The following is a 19,123-nucleotide window of genomic DNA, read 5'->3' as shown; positions in this document are numbered from 1 at the left end:
ACAGAAAAGATTATAGGGATTCAACGCTGCTGAACCGGATGTGCAGCGAAAACGTTGGGTGCGGACAACTCGCTTTTTGTCGTTCGCTTCTACCAGGGCGGCAACTACCTAGTTGTTATCACCAGCGGTTTCTTCTTGGCTCAAGGTCATTCGTGGAGTCGGCACCACGGCCGAGGTGCGACCACGCTGAAGAGACGAAACGGCTGGCATAGTGTTGCTTTCGCAACAAAAGTCTCCAGTACACTTGATGAGTAGCACATAACTACACAAAATTTCAGCGTTCACAACAGAAATTTTGTTGTAAACCTCAGAACTACCAAATATTTTGTCGTATTTTTGCCACGATTCCGTAGTTTTTCTTGACTGGGTTTTGGTACTCACTTATTCAGTAGCCTTTTAATTTGTGCATCTATTACCTCGGATATACTCATTAGCATCCAGTGCCTGCTGGGCTTACATGGTCATCTCGTGTAAATTAGGGAGGGTGGGTTGTGATGGCACCTTTCCATCTCAGTGACGAGTCCGGAGTTGGCAGTGCCTGTCAATTTAGCTACGTCATGTGGTCTGGTGGCGTCACTGAACCAAACTTCCAGTGAATGCACGGCAATTTCACCTTCCAACTACCACCTGTGAGATGCGCAGCCGTGATTTGTCGCTCACAAAGCTGACGCCTGATTTTAGGGGGGACGGGGCCTATAAAGCTATCATGTTAAAACTGAAAAAAAAAAAAACAGGGCTACATAAACCAAGTGTTATATATTGAGGGATTATTTTGATCATGCGCCTTTACGCCGCTGCAGCGTATAGACGCATTTCATATTGTGTATAGCGTCCAATCTGGGACGGATTACCCTGTAGCTTCCAGCGGGCCACAGTTACAGAAAAAAAATGTTGAGCCTCGAAAGCAGGATTGGAGGCGCGCATTTAGTCTGGTAGTGCGCAAACCTTGTCGGGGTCGTGGCTAGAGATGATGTCCACGGCTCGGTCGGTGATGAGGTGGGTGTCGTACGTGCCATCTTTGTCGGTCACCAGCGTCTCGTTGTCCCAGTAATCACGACCGCAAATGTTGTACTGCGTTCCAACAGAGAGAGAAATAAGATAAAAAAAAAAAAGCGGCCCAACTGCCTGCAACATATACTCGCTGTTTAAATTGCCATTTGTGTACACGCATATGAATCTCGCTTAAGCTGAACAAGGGCTCTGACTGATGACAAGAAACACCTGCTTCTTCCACTGTCGCGTCTGCCACTGAGATCTTTAAATATTTATAGGCGTTATACATACGGACAAGGCTTCATTTTTCATTTTCGGGCAGGCGAGATTTTTCTGTTTTAAGAATGACGACGCGGAAAGGAAGGGCGAGGGCGAAGCAAGCTACCACAGATCCTAATATGAGGACATCATCAGAGACCCTACATTTCTTTTTTTTTTTCGTGCTGCCCATTATCTGGTTTTCATGCTATGCAGTTGTGCCTCATCCATGAAGCGGATTCACTTGGGTATAGTTTTCATGCAATCATTTATTGAACACCTGTTGCTCGTTACTTGCACCACAGCCTCCGATGATAAGTTATTTTTCTTGCAGTGCATGGCACGTCTATAATCCCTGCTTCCTCTTTCCAATACAAAAACAAAAATGGCTCTTTCTAGCAGCATCAGCCGGGCGATGGCATTGATGAAGGTATTAAGCGTCGACGCATTTGAGAAATGTATTTCGCATTTATTTTCTCTCTCACTTTCTCCCGGAGAGTGGTTAGCTTCTATATATCGGATGCATCAAAGACACAAGTTATTCAGGCAGCAGTCATGTAAACGCTATAATTTATGAAATACACGAGCAGGCACACGCCCGCAAAGTAAAGGTTCAAGGAAAGGAAACTCACAAAGTTCAGTTTCTGCGTGAAGTAGTACTTGGCCGTGTTATAGTAACCGTAAAAAGTATCGAAACCACGTCGCGTAGGTAGGTACTCAGTGTCGCAGTACCCCAGGTGCCACTGAAAGATAAGAAAGGGCGAATAAACGGTTATTGCTGTTACCGATGCCGCCTGTAAGGAACTGCTGTCCCCCGAGTCAAGCGAAGCTGCCTCAGCTATACATTTAAATGTCTTAATTTTCCTTGCTTATAAGCGAAGGGCTCCGCCAGGACCAGTTTTAGCTCCTGACGACATCACTAGCTATTGTATTACACGTCTTCGTTTCCTAGCTAAAAACAAAACTTAATAGAGGAGGTAAGTTCACCGCAGACCCGTACCGCAAATGTCATTCGTCACTGCCAATTTTTTTTTGTCTACTCATTCACTAAATTTTCTCCACTATATTCCATGCAACCTTGAAAATGTGAATTCGTTCCCACTTCTTGCATTAGAATGTCAGTTAAAAGCTCGTGACCTTTTACACGAAGCAAGTATTGCGTTTGATAGCTAAAGTATAACTCAGATTTGCTTATATATGACCAGCGCATATGCAAATCTAGAAATTAATTCCAGACTTGTGCATTGCGCAGCTGGCACAACTGAGGTACACCACGTGTTTCGAAACTGGCCGTAATTGTGAGATTTCTGTGCAACCTTTCATCTTACTAAGACATGTGTCCATGTGTTTTTGCAAGTGCAAGATACAGATTTTAACGAGGCTAATTGCGTCTTGTACTGATGTGTCCCCGCGCTGTTAATTTTATCGTGTCTATACAGATCGGTCTTAAATAAAATGAAGGTTGCGGTGGCATAAAGGTTCTGCGCATGCCATCTAATGCGGATTCTCTAATTCAAAGCTTTTGTTTTTTGAAATAGTATAAACTGCAGCATTCGGTTCCGTGCTTCTTTTTTTGTTTTAAAGAATACGTAAGATATATGTATGCAGAGACCACCAAGTGGCACCTGCCTTCAACCATAAATAATTGATTTGATTTGCACCCCGCCGCGGAGGCACTGTGGATAGGGCGCTCAACTATTGTGCCGAAGGATGTGGTGTCGAATTTCTGTCTCGGTGGCCGCTTTTCGGTGGAGGCGAAAAACAACACGCCCATGTGCTGTGCGATATCAGTGCACGTTAAAGAACACCAAGTGGGCGAAATTTCTGCAAACCTTCACTACGCAGTTTCTCCTAGCACGAGTCGCTTTGGGATATTAAACCCCATAAATCAAACCAAACCTTGTACAATCAATTATTGAACTCGGCAATTGCTGTCACGTCAACGATTATAAAAATACTGCGTCTTCATTTACTATTTTCCCGACTTCTGAGACAAGCTAGGTTTTGACCTCTCGTGAATTAAATTGACAAACAGACGATTATAGTCTAGCGTAAGCCTTACGTGTCCTATAATGTACTCCTACGTCACAGCCACCGCTGGGCTGCTGCAAGCGAGCCGAAACTGCATGAGTGTGAAAAAAAAAAAGATATTTAGACGTCTTGAATGAATAAATCGAATACATGTGGTCGACATATAGTAATGTTTTACAAGTCGTTAACGAAACATACAACCAAAACTTTGTTGTCAGCAATCTTTTAACATCTGGTTTATTAAAAATACAGTCTTTTAATCCTAACTTCACCCGATAAACACACGTTTTGGACCCCTGCGAATTGAAATGATCTAGAATCGACAGTACTTAATTATCGCTGGGATCATCGATGCTCTTCGCTACGCTAATAAGCAGCACAGTAGGCGCTGTTTAAGAACGCACTGAATATGATTACCTTTCCGAGGGCGTGCGTGACGTAGCCGAGCTCCTTGAGTCGCTCAGCCATCGTGGGAATGCTCGGGTCCAATCCTATCGGCTGGGCCGGAATCAGGACAGCGTGCTGCAGACCTACGACGTGTGCATATACAAATATCCCTGGTCCGTCAGGCATGAATTCAGATCGCCACCAGCTAGACCGACGGCTAGCGCACATTCGTGCGTACGTTTTGAAATAACGATTTGAAAAAGAAAAAAAAAAGCTTTTGGATCCCTGCATGATCCATTCACTGAAAACGAAAAACAAAAAGCGCAAATGTGTGAAGAGTGAAAGCGGAGGTGAACAAAGCTTATGATTCCAAAAGAGATGAAAAAAAAAAAGCGACAAAAGTATCAGGAATCGACAGCTTCTTGAATCCTAGCTAGCTGTCTCATTTAACAGACGAGGGTGAACGTTAATCGCTCTCTCAAAACGCGCCGTCCGGACTGAGCAGGTGCAGGTGTTCCGCGTCGTGCTCGTTTTCTAAGAACCCACTGCATTTCGCATGCACTCGTGTACCCCGATCACCTAGTGTGTCTTTATTGTCGTTCCCGGATTAGGACACCGCAGCAATGGATTTATTGCGTGACTCTTCAAATTTTGTTTGTAGTTTTGCTTTTTACTTATGAACGTTTACACGCAATCTTTCTAGAAAGTTTATTGGTCACTGTGACTATACGCTGGAGCCAAATAAAGCGCCGCCAAACGTCGGCGCTGCTCGCCTGTGCCGTGTACACCCCTCTGAGTGCCTATGTATGTATGTATGTATGTATGTATGTATGTATGTATGTATGTATGTATGTATGTATGTATGTATGTATGTATGTATGTATGTATGTATGTATGTATGTATGTATGTATGTATGTATGTATGTATGTATGTATGTATGTATGTATGTATGTATGTATGTATGTATGTATGTATGTATGTATGTATGTATGTATGTATGTATGTATGTATGTATGTACGTATGTATGCATGTACGCATGTATGCATGTACGCATGTATGTATGTATGTATGTATGTATGTATGTATGTATGTATGTATGTATGTATGTATGTATGTATGTATGTACGTACGTACGTACGTACGTACGTACGTACGTACGTACGTACGTACGTATGTATGTATGTATGTATGTATGTATGTATGTATGTATGTATGTATGTATGTATGTATGTGTGTGTATGTATGTATGTATGTATGTATGTATGTATGTATGTATGTATGTATGTATGTATGTATGTATGTATGTATGTATGTATGTATGTATGTATGTATGTATGTATGTATGTACGTACGTATGCATGTACGTATGCATGTATGTATGTATGTATGTATGTATGTATGTATGTATGTATGTATGTATGTATGTATGTATGTATGTATGTATGTATGTATGTATGTATGTATGTATGTATGTATGTATGTATGTATGTATGTATGTATGTATGTACGTACGTACACGTACGTACGTACGTACGTACGTACGTATGTATGTATGTATGTATGTATGTATGTATGTATGTATGTATGTATGTATGTATGTATGTATGTATGTATAATTGTGCGCGTGTGTGTGTGTGCTCGTGTGCATGCCCGTGCGCGCGCGCATGTGTGTAAGAGCGAGAGATCGGTATATCGTCACCCATCCTGATGGGGTAGAGGCCAGTCAGAAGTGCCGCCCGGGAAGGGGTACATGTTTGCACCGTGTAGTGCTGGTTCAGCAAAATTCCGTGCGCTGCCAGGGCGTCCACGTTGGGCGTTGGAATCTGACGTGAGCCTGTAAGGCTTGTGTCCGCCCAGCCCTGCGAGAGTGAAGAGCGAAATGCATTTGGTTTCACTCGGCTTGAAGTGCACAGGGGCTGATAGGAACATGTGTCAGTTATCACCGAAGGGACAAGAGTCTGGCATTTCAGAGCGAAGCTCATGAACGTCGGTTGCTGCACTGCGCTTTGTAGGCGCTGTTGTAGGCATAACCGGCCTAGCCTACCACCTGCCAGCCTTGGCAGGTGGCAGAGTGGAGACTTGAAAGTCCTCTCCGCACTTTTAGTCGGATGGGGAGAGAGAGAGTGAAAGGCAGTGGGGTAGCGGGGTTCCTTGGGGAGTGTAACAAGAGTGAATGAAGGCGAAAACGGAAGGTGTCTACAGCAAGCATGGAGTTGGCATAAATAGTAGTTCTCAGCCATGGTGCGTCAGGAACCCCTATTGGACCAGTGGAAGTGGTGGGGGACCCCACAAAGACAGAGGGGGGGGGGGAGGGGGTGTCATGTCCGTAATTGGAATGGAATCAAGGTAAAACTGGGAGGTATTGAACTCCATACCAAACACAAAAAGGCGCCAGAGCATCCTGGTTACGGACGAAACAGCAGAGTGGCCAATAATGGGTCTGAGGACGAGCAAGACAGCACTGGAGCAGCCACCATGAAACTTCTTCAGAAGCGAACGAAAGATTACACGAGACCGACACCGACATCATCACCTACCCGCAGGCGACATACCGAAAATGCGCATCGGGTATTGCACAGTCAAGACATATTCTGCAGCATCGCCATGTCAGCAACCTCCTCCTTATTCTTATTGCTTGCGCCGAAGGGCACGCCTCTCCCCTTGGCGATGTGCGCGCTCAATCGAGATCTGCGCACGATCAGTATGGCAGCTAGCGCTGAGGTTCCGAATTACTGATTACTCAATCGCTGTTCAAAATGTTCCCCTGTATTGTGGCTCATGATGGCTGTGTATGCTCGCGGCATTAGCGCCAATTTATTGCCCTGAGATTCCTAATTCGCGATGCAGTAATAAAATTGAGTAGTTGATGTTTTCGAGGTGCCGTTATGTACTGAAGCAACAGATTGACCAACGCGCCGTTAGCTAATACGTCTCACGCAATCTGAATGCTACCGATGTAATTTCGGCTTAATAGGACCCACAAATTTTCCCTGCTGCCATGATGGTTTACTTTCACAGCAATGGTGATGTAGGATACAGGCTCAAAGCAAAAACATGTGACTATAGCCGAGATCATCTATTAACAAACAAATGGGAAAGATGCCGTCCGCCAGAAAATTCGGCATTGGCGCTGTGAGCGAAAATGCCCATCTGCAGGCAGACGGCAGGTTAGCATAGCTGACGATATAGTTAGCAGGTGACATGGCCGGGCACTGATTATTCAGATAGTTGTGTGACGTCACTAAATCACACGACACTGCCGAGATGACAGGATATATTGACTCGAGATATTCGTACGGTCTCTTCATTAAAAAATCAGCCTGTCATGACATCTGAATTCACGTTACCCCTATGCCACGGGCAGGAGCTGTCAACTCGGGTCGCTCCTTTCATATGGGAGGGTGATATCAGAATCAGCCTGTGAAAATCATTTATATTCTCGTTACCCCTACGATACACAAGCACGTCCATATGGCTTGATTGAAGCATGACTGGGCTGATAGCTTACGTTCTCGCGTTATACCCATAAAGAATGAGCTTAAGTGTCCCCAATAATGTAGCGCCTTACACTGATAGGGCGTGATAGGGGAATAATGTTGCAGGCAAAATAAGCTCCCGTCTTTGCTTTCGCAATTCAACTAGGGTTAACCAGAGCTAAACCACAGCAAGTGTGTGTGAGTTTTTTTTTTGTGAGTGAATGAGGGCGGAAAAGTGAACCGAATTCCGAGAACATTTTGGACACCAAACAGTGACCAGGCTATTAACAACAGTTTTCCCGCACTACACAGGTCCCTAAAAACTTCGAACGAGAACATCTTGAGAGCTCGGCGATCTTGTTGGAAGTTTTATTAAAGCGATAAAGTCCGACGTCAGCGGCCTTTCACCGGCGTTGGCGTGGTGAGCGAAAATTCATCTAGTATGGCGCTGTCAGGCGGTAGCTGGCAGCTGGCATGGCCGACCACAAACTGGACGTAGGGTTGCCTTACATTGCGTTGGGCAGGAGCTTCCAACTTTGGCCTCTCTTTTCATATGGCAGAGTGATATCAGATTCAGCCTGTCATAACCATTGCATTCACATTAGTCCTAGGCCACTCAGGCAGACACTTAAGGCGGAGCTCCCGAGTATTTCCCATAATTTTTTATTCCACTTCCGACCAAATGTCTCCGCAGTCTGAAAGAACCTCTTATTGAGGAGCATATATAGGAATCACCTTTCGAAGGAGTAACACATTGGTGGCTGCCGCATAGCTTTGGCATCCGGCAACGAGTGGAACGTCGCGCACACATTTTGCAGTGAGGGTCTACACCAACCAAAATGCCATCTCTGGCGGACCTAATGACCCAGAACTCTGCAGCAGTGGCTCAGCGGTAAAGAACGCTTGACCAATGACTTAGGGAGACTATTGAGCTGGGGTACACGGTGTCGATCCTGGTCGGGTGGCGTTTCGATCGAGGCGAATTACAAGCCGCCCGTGTACTGCGCGATGTCAGTGCACGTTAAAGAACACCAGATTATCCAAATCAATCGCAGCACTCTTCTGGATCGTTTCTCGTAGCCTGAGTCGCTCTGAGAGGTTAGACATTGTAAAATAAACAAAACCTTATATGTCGTAAACATTCCAGTGTTTTGTTGACAAAAGGAAATTAACTGTGCTGATTAAGCTTTGAGCGTGTGCTCTAATTAAAACTTCTAATTCCCATTTGCTCCTTCTCTATGTGTGATTAGCAGAAGCAATGCTGCACCTCCATCATCACTGGTCTTGAGCCAGTAACAAAGAGAGAGCGTAGAGAGCGGCGTGGGATCTGTCACGAGTATAAAAAAATAATCAATAACTCAGAATTGGATACAGTAGACTCCAAATCGCTACGTAATACTGAACCACGGCTTGCCCGTGTGGCACTTACCATGTCGTCCGCCATAATGAAGATAATGTGTGGGGGACCCGTCGCGGCCCGTACTGCCGAGAACGCCAGGCACAGAACATAAAGCTGGATCATGGTGGTAGACGCTGCAGCGCGCAGAATTAGCAAGGTTAGAACTATATAAAAGTATAGAGTAAACAAATTGGCAGGCAACGTTTTTCAGTGCTGTGCGACAGTGGGTGTTCATCATTTGGCTTTGCGCAAGATTCACTTCTTTCGAAAAAAAGCTAGGTTAACCGTTTTTAAGTTTAGCGAGAGTACGACAATTGGAAGTTTTCTTTCAGTAGCACATTTTAGATATGCTGTGACGAATCAAACTTGTTCTCGGGCATCTCGCCGTTTGTGTGTTTTTTTAATTGGTTCACAGGAAAGAAAAGGCGTAGTATCTGTCACACTTGCTCTGTGGACACCTGAACCGCGCTGTAAGGGAAGGGAGGAAGGTGGGAGTGAAAGTGGAAAGAGAGAAAGGGGAGCCGTAGTGGAGGACTGCGTAGTAATTTCGACCACCTGGGGATCTTTAGCGTGCACTGACATCGCACAGCACACGGACGCCACTTCGTTTCACCTTCATCGAAACGCAGCCGCCGTGGTCGGGTTCGAACCCGGGAACTCCGGCACAGTAGTCGGGCGTCTTACCACTGCACCACACCGGCGGGGCTTGTGTGTGTGCAATGCTAGAAAATGTTTATGCAGCTGGACCTGCATGTTGACTTTTTGTTGGTTGGTTATTCACTGACGGCTTCTGAAGGCTCTTGGAACTTTCGAGAGATCCACCAATTGCGATGCCAAAGCACTACACGATCGCAAAACGTCGATAGGTGTAAAGTGGGTGTAGTGCAGCCCACGGGAAAGTCGCGCCTTCGTTAGCGTCGTCGCTATATTTTTTAAACTGAAGCCCATACTGGCATACACACTTTCAAGGCAAGTCAGTGAGGCTGCAAATAAATATAATCGTCGTAGGTTAGAAAGAGAGAGAGAGAGAGAGAGAGAGAGAGAGAGAGAGAGAGAGAGAGAGAGAGAGAGAGAGAGAGAGAGAGAGAGAGAGAGACATCGTACGTTTATTGTGCAGTGATTGTAAAGCTGAACACGTTTCCTGCCCTAACGCGAAGCCCCTAAGGAAAGTAAATTTGATTCGGGCCTGCGTGAGCTGAGTTCCCTGATTCTATAATCAGCCTTTAGAACTCGAGATAAACACGCACTCTATGGACACGAGCTTTATTCTGGTGCATGAAAACTTATTCAAAAAATTAAAGAGCACTGCAGAATCCGCATTGGAGGAATGCGAAAACCCTGATGCTGCTGTTGGTTGTTTCTTGGTTACCCATTTTAGTCTCTGGTACTTTCAAATTGCGCGCCAATCCCTTCTTACGCCCTTTTTTTGGCTAGACTTAGGTTGCGTGTCGTCACATCCTTGACGTCCCCTTAATTGACTGATTTAATTACCTATTTTAGTATTTATACATTCAAATGTGGCGCCTAGCCATTAACTAATGAGACCATTTTCGCCTTTACTTTCACATTTGTTACCTCTAATTAATTACATAATTAACTTATTGGCCTAATTATTTTTCGGACACACCATTACGTCACCCTCTATCGATTGACACCCCTAATTAACTTCTACCGCTTTTCAATATTTCCCAACTGCTGCGGACATGATTTTGCTGGCGCGGTCTGCGGAGAGAAATCCGTGAACATAGGGAAGTAATGGTTTCGCATTAAAAAGCGCACATACCTGCAGCGATGGAGCGTGGCCTCCATAAGCACAACAGGTGTGTTCGCCTTCTGACGGGAGAAAGGCGGCGAAGAGATGTCGCCATGTGGGGCTCAGGAATTCTTCGGAACGTCAGTTTAGTTTTTCGTGGTTGTTCCAATCCTTTATTCTGGCATATTTTATTTTGCTTACGGCGCAATAAGGTTTCATTACTGTACGTCGAGAAGCCTACCTCTGCAGCCGTTGTTATGTAAATACGACATTACGGAAACCTCCTGCAGCATTATTCACGAAGCATGACATTTTTTTTTTTTTGTAGCTGGTGCTATATAGGGCATAAGGTGACATTATGCAATTGAAGGCCGCTTTTTGTGTCACATGTACCACTAGTACGCACTCTCTCGCTGCTATCCATTCTATCGTTTGCTTTCCCCTCCTCATCGTGTGCGACACTTTAGCCGGTAAATAAACTCGTAAATACATAACACTACAGACTTCGCACTTTGCAATGCGCACCAGTATCGAAAGCCAGGCGCGCTCATGTTGAACAAGTGCCCATGCAGTTTATTCGTGCACTTTGTGTAAAAATGAGAAAAAGGAAGCATGGCACAAAACGCTACTGTGTGTGTGGACCTCGCAGGTGTTGAAATCTTACGTAAGGCGTGTTGTCACGTGCACACCTGTTAAACTCCTTCACTTTCTTGCGTTGTTCTGCCGTGCTTTCAAATGAAGGTAGTTTAACTAGTTTTGCGTCGCGCTCTCTACGATACTATAGCAATTAATCTCCGTGACTGTAATGGTTAGTCTATGCGGTAACTGATTGTGCCCATGATCCTATTGCAGTTAATCCCGGGATTATTATAGCTAGTCTTTTATGAAATTAACGTTCGATATAACTGTTCCCAAGGAAAAATTCTTCACAGTGTTTACTTCCTTTGTGCTTATAGTATCAGTAATGTCAGGATAAAAGCGAACCAAAGCTCGAGTGAGGGAATATCGGCCGGATGAACTTGCCTGCCCCGCACTTGAACTTGGCCTATATATGATGCTCGCAGCGCAGTGTCCCCCGTACACTCCTCAGTGCAGTAGCAGAACATATGCCGCGCTGGCGCCGTCATATAACTCTTGTTATGTCCCCGGCCTTGGCGCTACCACTTGCAGCTCTCCGCTTACACTCTCACCTCCCGCAGGCTGCTATTTTCTCCCCATTTGTGCGGCATGCAAACACGGGACTTTTCTTCTTATTCTTCCTTATTTGTATTCCATATTTGTGTTAACGTACGTACGTTACGTACGTACGTACATGCGTACGTACGTACGTACGTACGTACGCATGTATGTATGTATGTATGTATGTATGTATGTATGTATGTATGTATGTATGTATGTATGTATGTATGTATGTATGTATGTATGTATGTATGTATGTATGTATGTATGTATGTATGTATGTATGTATGTATGTATGTATGTATGTATGTATGTATGTATGTATGTATGTATGTATGTATGTATGTATGTATGTATGTATGTATGTATGTATGTATGTATGTATGTATGTATGTATGTATGTATGTATGTATGTATGTATGTATGTATGTATGTATGTATGTATGTATGTATGTATGTATGTATGTATGTATGTATCATGGAAAAAGCAAGAGAGTTCCAGAAACCCATCTACTTCTGCTTTATTGATTGTGCGAAAGCGTTTGACTGCGTAGATCACAGCAGATTGTGGCAAGCTCTCCAAGAGATGGGAGTTCCAATTCACCTCATCTGTCTCCTCAGGAACCTGTATGAAGGACAAGAGGCCACACTCAGAACTGGGCATGGTCTTACCGATTGGTTTCCGATTGAGAAAGGAGTGAGGCAAGGCTACATACTGTCGCCCTGCCTATTTAACCTATATGCAGAGTACATCATGAGGAAGGCCGGTCTGGACGAGTCTTCATATGGAGTGAAGATTGCTGGAAAACGTATCAACAACCTTAGATATGCGGATGATACCACTTTAATGGCAGAAAGTGAAGTGGAACTCAGGAGACTTCTGACGCGCGTACAAGAAGAGAGTGAGAAGTTTGGGCTTAAACTGAACATCAAAAAGACAAAGATCATGGCGTCTTGCCCTATCAAGTCCTGGAGCATCAATGGACAAGAAGTGGAAGCTGTGACAGATTTTCTCTTCTTGGGCTCCAAGATTACCTCGGAAGGAGACTGCAGCCATGAAATTAGGAGACGCCTGCTTCTGGGAAAGAGAGCAATGGTTAGCCTTGACCGCCTAGTAAAGAGCAGAGACATTAGCCTGCCAACCAAGATCCGTATAACTCGTGCTATGGTCTTTCCAGTTGTGATGTATGGATGTGAGATTGGACTGTGAAGAAAGCTGACCGCCGAAGACTTGACGCGTTTGAATTAAGGTGCTGGCGGAGACTCTTGAGAGTTCCTTGGACTGCCGGAAGATCAAATCACTCGATATTGTCGACTATAAAACCTGACTGCTCATTGAAGGGTCAAAATCTAAAGTTAAAACTCAGCTACTTTGGTCATCTGATGAGAAGAGAGGAGTCGCTGGAGAAATATTTGATGTTGGGAAAGGTTGAAGGGCACCGGAGAAGGGGTAGGCAGCGAACGCAGTGGTTAGATGGCATCCTCGATCGAGGTGCTGCAGATGAAGTTATGTGATGTTAGGAAGATAGTGAGAGACCGGAAAGCGTGGCGTGAAATGGTCCATAGGGTCACGAAGAGTCGGACACGACTGAACGACTGAACTGAACTGAACTGATGTATGTATGTATGTATGTATGTATGTATGTATGTATGTATGTATGTATGTATGTATGTATGTATGTATGTATGTATGTATGTATGTATGTATGTATGTATGTATGTATGTATGTATGTATGTATGTATGTATGTATGTATGTATGTATGTATGTATGTATGTATGTATGTATGTATGTATGTATGTATGTATGTATGTATGTATGTATGTATGTATGTATGTATGTATGTATGTATGTATGTATGTATGTATGTATGTATGTATGTATGTATGTATGTATGTATGTGATGTATGTATGCGAACGTATCTATTTGATGCACACAGTGCTGGACAGCTATGATTTACACCGTACAAATGATGGTCGAGCTATAGAAGGTTTGGTTATCGTCATTTATACCACCTGGGACGGGACTGTCGTCCTGCTTACACCACGTAAGTATCTTACGGTAGTCCAGAACTCGGAGAGACACCAAAAAGCTCTGAAAAGTCTGTATTTATAGTTCGGCTGATCAGCGGCTACAAAAAAAATACATGAGCAACTTGGAAGCGGCGATATCAGCAAGGGTGCTCGGCAGTCGTCGAAGAACAGAACAAACCGTTGTTAGTGGCTGTGTTCAATTCTAAGCTGTTAAAACAATTTCAGCATAACACGCCGAATGTAACTACAATAATCTAGAACAGTCTCAATGCAGTTGGTCGAGGCTGCGATCATAATAGATAAACTTAGATGTTTGCCGATTAAAAACATGATAAAACAGCGTGCAGAGGGCATTGAGCATGAATAAAAATAAAACATCTACAAAGCTTAGTGGCCTAACGCGTCGACCCTGCTATTTACAATGAAATGTAAGGTGATCGAACTCTGAGAATGCGGAAAAAAATAACTCAGAATGAAAACACAAAGGGAGCATAGTTAGCCTTCAGTCGGAAACATGTACGACTGCAGAGAATGCGCGGCGCTACTTCGATGATGCAGTTTTATTTCGCACTTATTGGTATTTATGGTCATTAAATCGATGATCGACCTTGTACGGGCCGATGTAACGGTGGTGCAAAAGCTTTTTATTGAGAAGAACAGATTGAGTCTGCGGCGTCGAATGACCATCGACCCATATACGAGGTTGCACAGTTTGTATTCCGCGTATTCCACGGGGTGTCGGCACAAGTGCTACCTTCCTGTGTTGGGGCACTCTTGGTGCTTTATCCATAAGCCGGGCAGGCTGTCGAGCTTCTGCGCGCTGAAGGTCGACGCCGATGTCGTGGTTGTTTTCTTTCGTGACGTTTGCATCATGGCGTCTAGCATGACCTTGGCTTCTTTCCCGTGCGCGATCTTGAACGATATCATCTGGTTGTCTCCTCCATTGCACTATTCTAAGCGAAGGCCACCTAAGACAGAATGATGTCTCAGGTCCTGCATGGTGTGTACTGAAGTACCGCCATCAGTACGCTTAACATCAACGCTCGACAGCATGCATGGCTTGGAGTGACGCCTGCGCCGCAAAACGTTGACCGCTGAAGCCGAGACAATGCTCTTGGGATGTTAGATGGAGGGCAGTTTTATTTGACTTGACTTACACCTGTTTGTGACTGACGGGGTGATACAAAATGTGTTCGTGGAGTTTGTTAGGTGCGAAAATAAATAATCTGTCAGTTAGTTGTCCATATTATTGAAATATTCATTCTCTGACAGCCCGTCGTGGGGGTCCAGTGTTTAGGGCGCTGGACTACTGTGCCCAAGGATGCGGGATCGAATCCCGGCCGCGGCGGCCGCGAAAAGCAAGGCGCCCGTGTGCTGTGCGATTTCAGTGCACTCTACAGAACCCCAGGTGGCTGAAATTTCTGGAGCCCTCCATCACGGCGTCTATCATAGCCTGAGTCGCTTTGGGACGTTAAACCCTACAAAACAACCAATTATTCTATGATAGCGCGCATCGAAGTGTTCTCGCTCTGCATTTCCTATGCCAAGCATGCGTGTGTTGTTACCGCTAGCCCTGGCGCTCGGGGAGGTGAGTACAGCCGGCGTGGGTACAGCCGCAACTGCGCCGAGACTGTGTTTCAATCCCGCTGTGAAGCAAGCAATTCTGCTTCGCTGCACGAGAGCCCGATGTGATTGTCGCGGTTTTAACGCGATAGCGTCAAATGCCTCGTTACCCAGAAAATACGTCGTCGGCGTCAACGTTGTCCGCATTATAAGTGAAAAATCACGGGCATGGCGCTGGCAGGTAGTAGCTGGCTGATGACAAGGCTGAGCTCTGAATCTTCGATGGTTCATGCGACTTATGAAGGCCACATGTTATCGGAAAGTGCGGAGAAGCTGCCAAATGATGTTGTTGATTTGACGTGAAAGGGTTTGATTGAAATCAACCTTCCAGGTTTCTTGGATGCTGAGTGCATGTACGCCAGGGTAATCGTTATCGTGTCATGCCCTCTGAAGTGTTCATCTAGCTTTTGTTTTATTTATTACATGGAACTGCTATACATCTGCTACCTTCCAGCCTCACTGGACCAGGTCACTTTATGCGAGCCCCTCATACATAGTGAAACAGCAACCTAGTACCAATCTCGTCGCGCGTCAAAATTCCGAGATACACACGCGTGCATCAAGTAAAGACAGCAACTCGAGAGGTCGATGCCTGAACAAAGACTTTATTGACGGGCAGAGGTCACTAAATGTCGACTCATCACATTATGCGCGGCTCTCCCATAGGGTAAAATGTTTCGTGAGACCAAAATATCACTTAAAATATTAGGACCTTCCACTGTGGGCATACGTCTAGCAGTCGAGATGACTTCAATGCTCTTTCTTTAGCGTCTTCTAAAGAATGTGTAAAAATAATAAAGCACAGTGACAGAAACAAATGAAGGATCAGTAGTTTCTTATTGATACAGGGGAATTCACTGATCAAGACACAAATGTTCCCCTAAAAAGAAGCCACGTTTTGACAATTCAGGTATGCAGCAATAAAAAGTAGGGAAAGTTTAGCAAGGCTAAACCTAAATATACGAAGCAAAAGCGCGCCATACCTCCATGGATGTTTGCAAACCTCATGGACTCCGCAGCCAGGTCTAGACGGCACGAGGATATCGAGAGCATCTTGAACGAGGAGACTATGCATATTTACTAAGAGCGACATCGTTAAGAACTGGCACTCCGGGCAGTAACGGCAGACACTTAGAGTCTTTGCTAACATAGCCCGAGTTTAGGCTTGAATTAATTGCTCTTACAATTCTAGGCGACACGAAGGTGTCGCGGGCATTTTGAAGGCGGAGGTCCTAGGAGGAGCCAGATGGGCAGCGGTGGCGGGGAAGGATATGCAGAGGACAGGAATACTGTGTAGCATTGTGTAAGGCAATGCATATTCGTGGAGATATGTGCCGATGACGCAATAATGAAGTTTGCCTGGTGTGCGAAAAAGAAGAAGCGACCGCCGCTGGCCCTGGGTGCCACACACGCGATGAAGTGGGTGACGCGCAGGCCGCTCGCCACTAGGTACGTTCAAGGCCATATGAAATAAACGCAGACCAAGCTGCAGGAGGGCGTAGTAAAGCTTTGGCTTTAAAAGAGGGTGAATATAGCCGATTTCACATATATCTTGCACGCGCTTGCCGATCACTCCGCGCGGTTGACAGCCAGTATCGTGTGCTTTTCGAACTACATGTCGTCTTGATCAACTTTCATTCGTGAATAATGGATCTAAACGCACCACCATGCATTGCCTCCGCTATGGTATTAACATTTTATAGCGTTCTAAAACTAAGGTCACCATACACCAATTTCGCCGATGTTTGCCAGGAGCTTGATTAGAAAACCTAGAATGGAACCACACATGGAGGGATAAAGCACGTGTGCCGCATCGAGGTGTTCCTTTCATGATGAAGGGACTGTAGGGTTGTCAAAAGTAAGGAGCTGAGGCAATGGTTACCCTGGGGTCACGAGGCGAGTGCTAAATATGGTCTTGCTTGAGAAGGCAGTAGATGCCGTGAAAGCCATTCAATACGCATAGACTGCGGGATACGTGCCGCAAGCAGGTGAATGACCTGACATTTTCCTGGGCAGCTGCTGACATGTTGGACCGACCGGACTGATTGCAGGTCATCAGTACGGATGAGAACGTGGGCCGCAGGAGACAGCTGTGGCGGTCACGGAGCGGAGTGCCTGACTGCAACGAGTTCAGCACAAAATTATGTAGGTGGTTCCATTAGTTGAAATGTGAAGGTCTGATTAAGGCCAGTTCTGCACGGACTGCTGTTCTTGATGCACAACCTTGGATGCTTGCATCCACGTATACAGCGATTGACCCTTGAGGCAGTTGAGCCTCTTGCTCTTCCAATCTCTGTCAAAAGACTCGTGAGCGTTTGCAGTCGTTCGAGAGCATTGAGAATGAGGAGCCACACAACTTATTTCTTCCTGGCCGTGAAGCTCCGAAAACTTCTCGTTCCGAGACATGCTTCAAGTTAGAGTGGATAATCCTGTTCAGTATATATGTGATGCTTTTGTTGGCCAAAGGTTTAATGGTCATTATATGAGATGTCGATCTAGGAGTAGGCGCAATCGGGTTATCGATTATAAAAAAAGAGCGCACCTTGAGAGCCATCACTTTCCAAAGATGGATTCGGTTGATTGTCTTCCGAACGGCGCTTGTGAGAGGCAGGAGGGCTTTTGATCACGGTTGGTGGTGTTGATAAGTTTATTGGCGAGGCTGACTCCTTCCTCATGACACACGGTTGGAGGCCCATCTCAGCGTGTAGACTGGCTGACTATTGGCGTGGTAAGTTCAGACGCAGATCCCTTACGGGCTGTTCAGCATTTTCGGCATTTTAGGAAGATGAAGTGGGCGCCGCTGCAGATGAACCGGAAACAAGAAGGTACTCATGGGGGTTGTATTTGAAGCTCCCGTTGCCGAACTTGCGATAACACCGGCAGTGCCGGCCCTTCAAGGACTGGAGTAATAATGGGAACTAGGCCTATGACGTGGACGTCTGAAAGTGGCGCGTGAGCAGTGGCTAATTTTTGGTATTCAAGTCACGGCTACGCTATCTACGAGCTGGGCACTTTCATCTCCACATATGCATATGACTGCCGGTCCTGGAGACCAGATGAAGGGGCAGGCACGAACTCGGCAACACTATGCTTGTCACAAGGTGGCGATGTGTTTGGTGATTTCACCAGCTTGTCCAAGTTATCAGTTCAGCTGCCAAGGCGAGGAGGTACTGGAACAGTTTCGGAGTACAGGGCAATTAGTATCCTCAGTGCGGCTGCTGCATAGCTGTAACATTCGATAAAGAAGCTCAGGCTTGCTACTGCTATGTTCCTCAGTGTTGAGCAGCTGTTGAAGGCAGCTGCGAACAGAGACGGTAGAGATTAGAATTGTAGCTTTGAAAGAGGTCCTATTATGTGAAATAGTGCAGGATGCTTCATAATTAATACGACGAGAGTTCGAAGGATTAGACTGTAGCGCTAAACCAGCGACCAGGATCGGGTAAGCGACTCACCGATTTGACTTTCCGCAAACAAGCGGCCGTCAGAGCACGCTCCCTCTCGCTGATCATGCCATTGCTTGACTCTTCAGACGGGTTAAATAGCGAGCCTCCTTACTATCATTAAGTTGATGAAATAGAAAGGGGTTAAATAAAAAAGGACCAGCTGTTCGTCTGCTTACGTTCTTTTGTAGTGAGCGTGTGCGAGAAGAGAAGAACATAAGGTTGGGCACAAAAGCATAGTTCAAAGCAACGGCTGGCGTTACTTGTCCGGCGCAATGAATTAACGTTGTGTTTTCAACGCGCGTCAGAGAGTTTCGGATTCTCATCGTATGGTTACAATTTTTCTCGTTTTTATTTAAGCCATGGATTAACATGCCGCAAATCGCTCGAAATTTGTCGTTTGGTGTGTGTAGCCTTTTAGGTTGCATTCTCTATATTTTTGTGTCCCAAGATAGCCATTTTTTCTCTACTGCAAATTGTTTTGCATCATTTTGTTAAACAACAATTTTATCAGCTCGTAAATTATTTTATATACACATTTTGATCTC

At 45.2% G+C, this 19,123-nt stretch overlaps 1 protein-coding gene across 1 annotated transcript in view; it reads right to left on the bottom strand.

The window, feature by feature from the left end:
- The window catches only part of LOC146208214 (arylsulfatase B-like), a 37,298-nt gene that overhangs the window by 13,095 nt on the left and 5,080 nt on the right, over positions 1-19,123 (bottom strand). The window contains exons 2-6 of the mRNA XM_084587228.1: positions 8,577-8,680; positions 5,371-5,530; positions 3,700-3,812; positions 1,884-1,994; positions 946-1,071 (exon numbers count right to left, since the gene is read on the bottom strand). Coding sequence (XP_084443354.1) covers positions 946-1,071; positions 1,884-1,994; positions 3,700-3,812; positions 5,371-5,530; positions 8,577-8,680 — 614 coding nt within the window. The remainder of the gene's footprint in view (positions 1-945; positions 1,072-1,883; positions 1,995-3,699; positions 3,813-5,370; positions 5,531-8,576; positions 8,681-19,123) is intronic.

This window comes from Amblyomma maculatum, chromosome 1 (assembly GCF_055883805.1).
Source record: "Amblyomma maculatum isolate TAMU_Amacu chromosome 1, ASM5588380v1, whole genome shotgun sequence".
Classification (NCBI taxonomy): Eukaryota; Metazoa; Arthropoda; class Arachnida; order Ixodida; family Ixodidae; genus Amblyomma; species Amblyomma maculatum.
The sequence above is the reverse complement of the archived record's forward strand: the minus strand, read 5'-3'. Positions and strand labels throughout refer to the sequence as shown.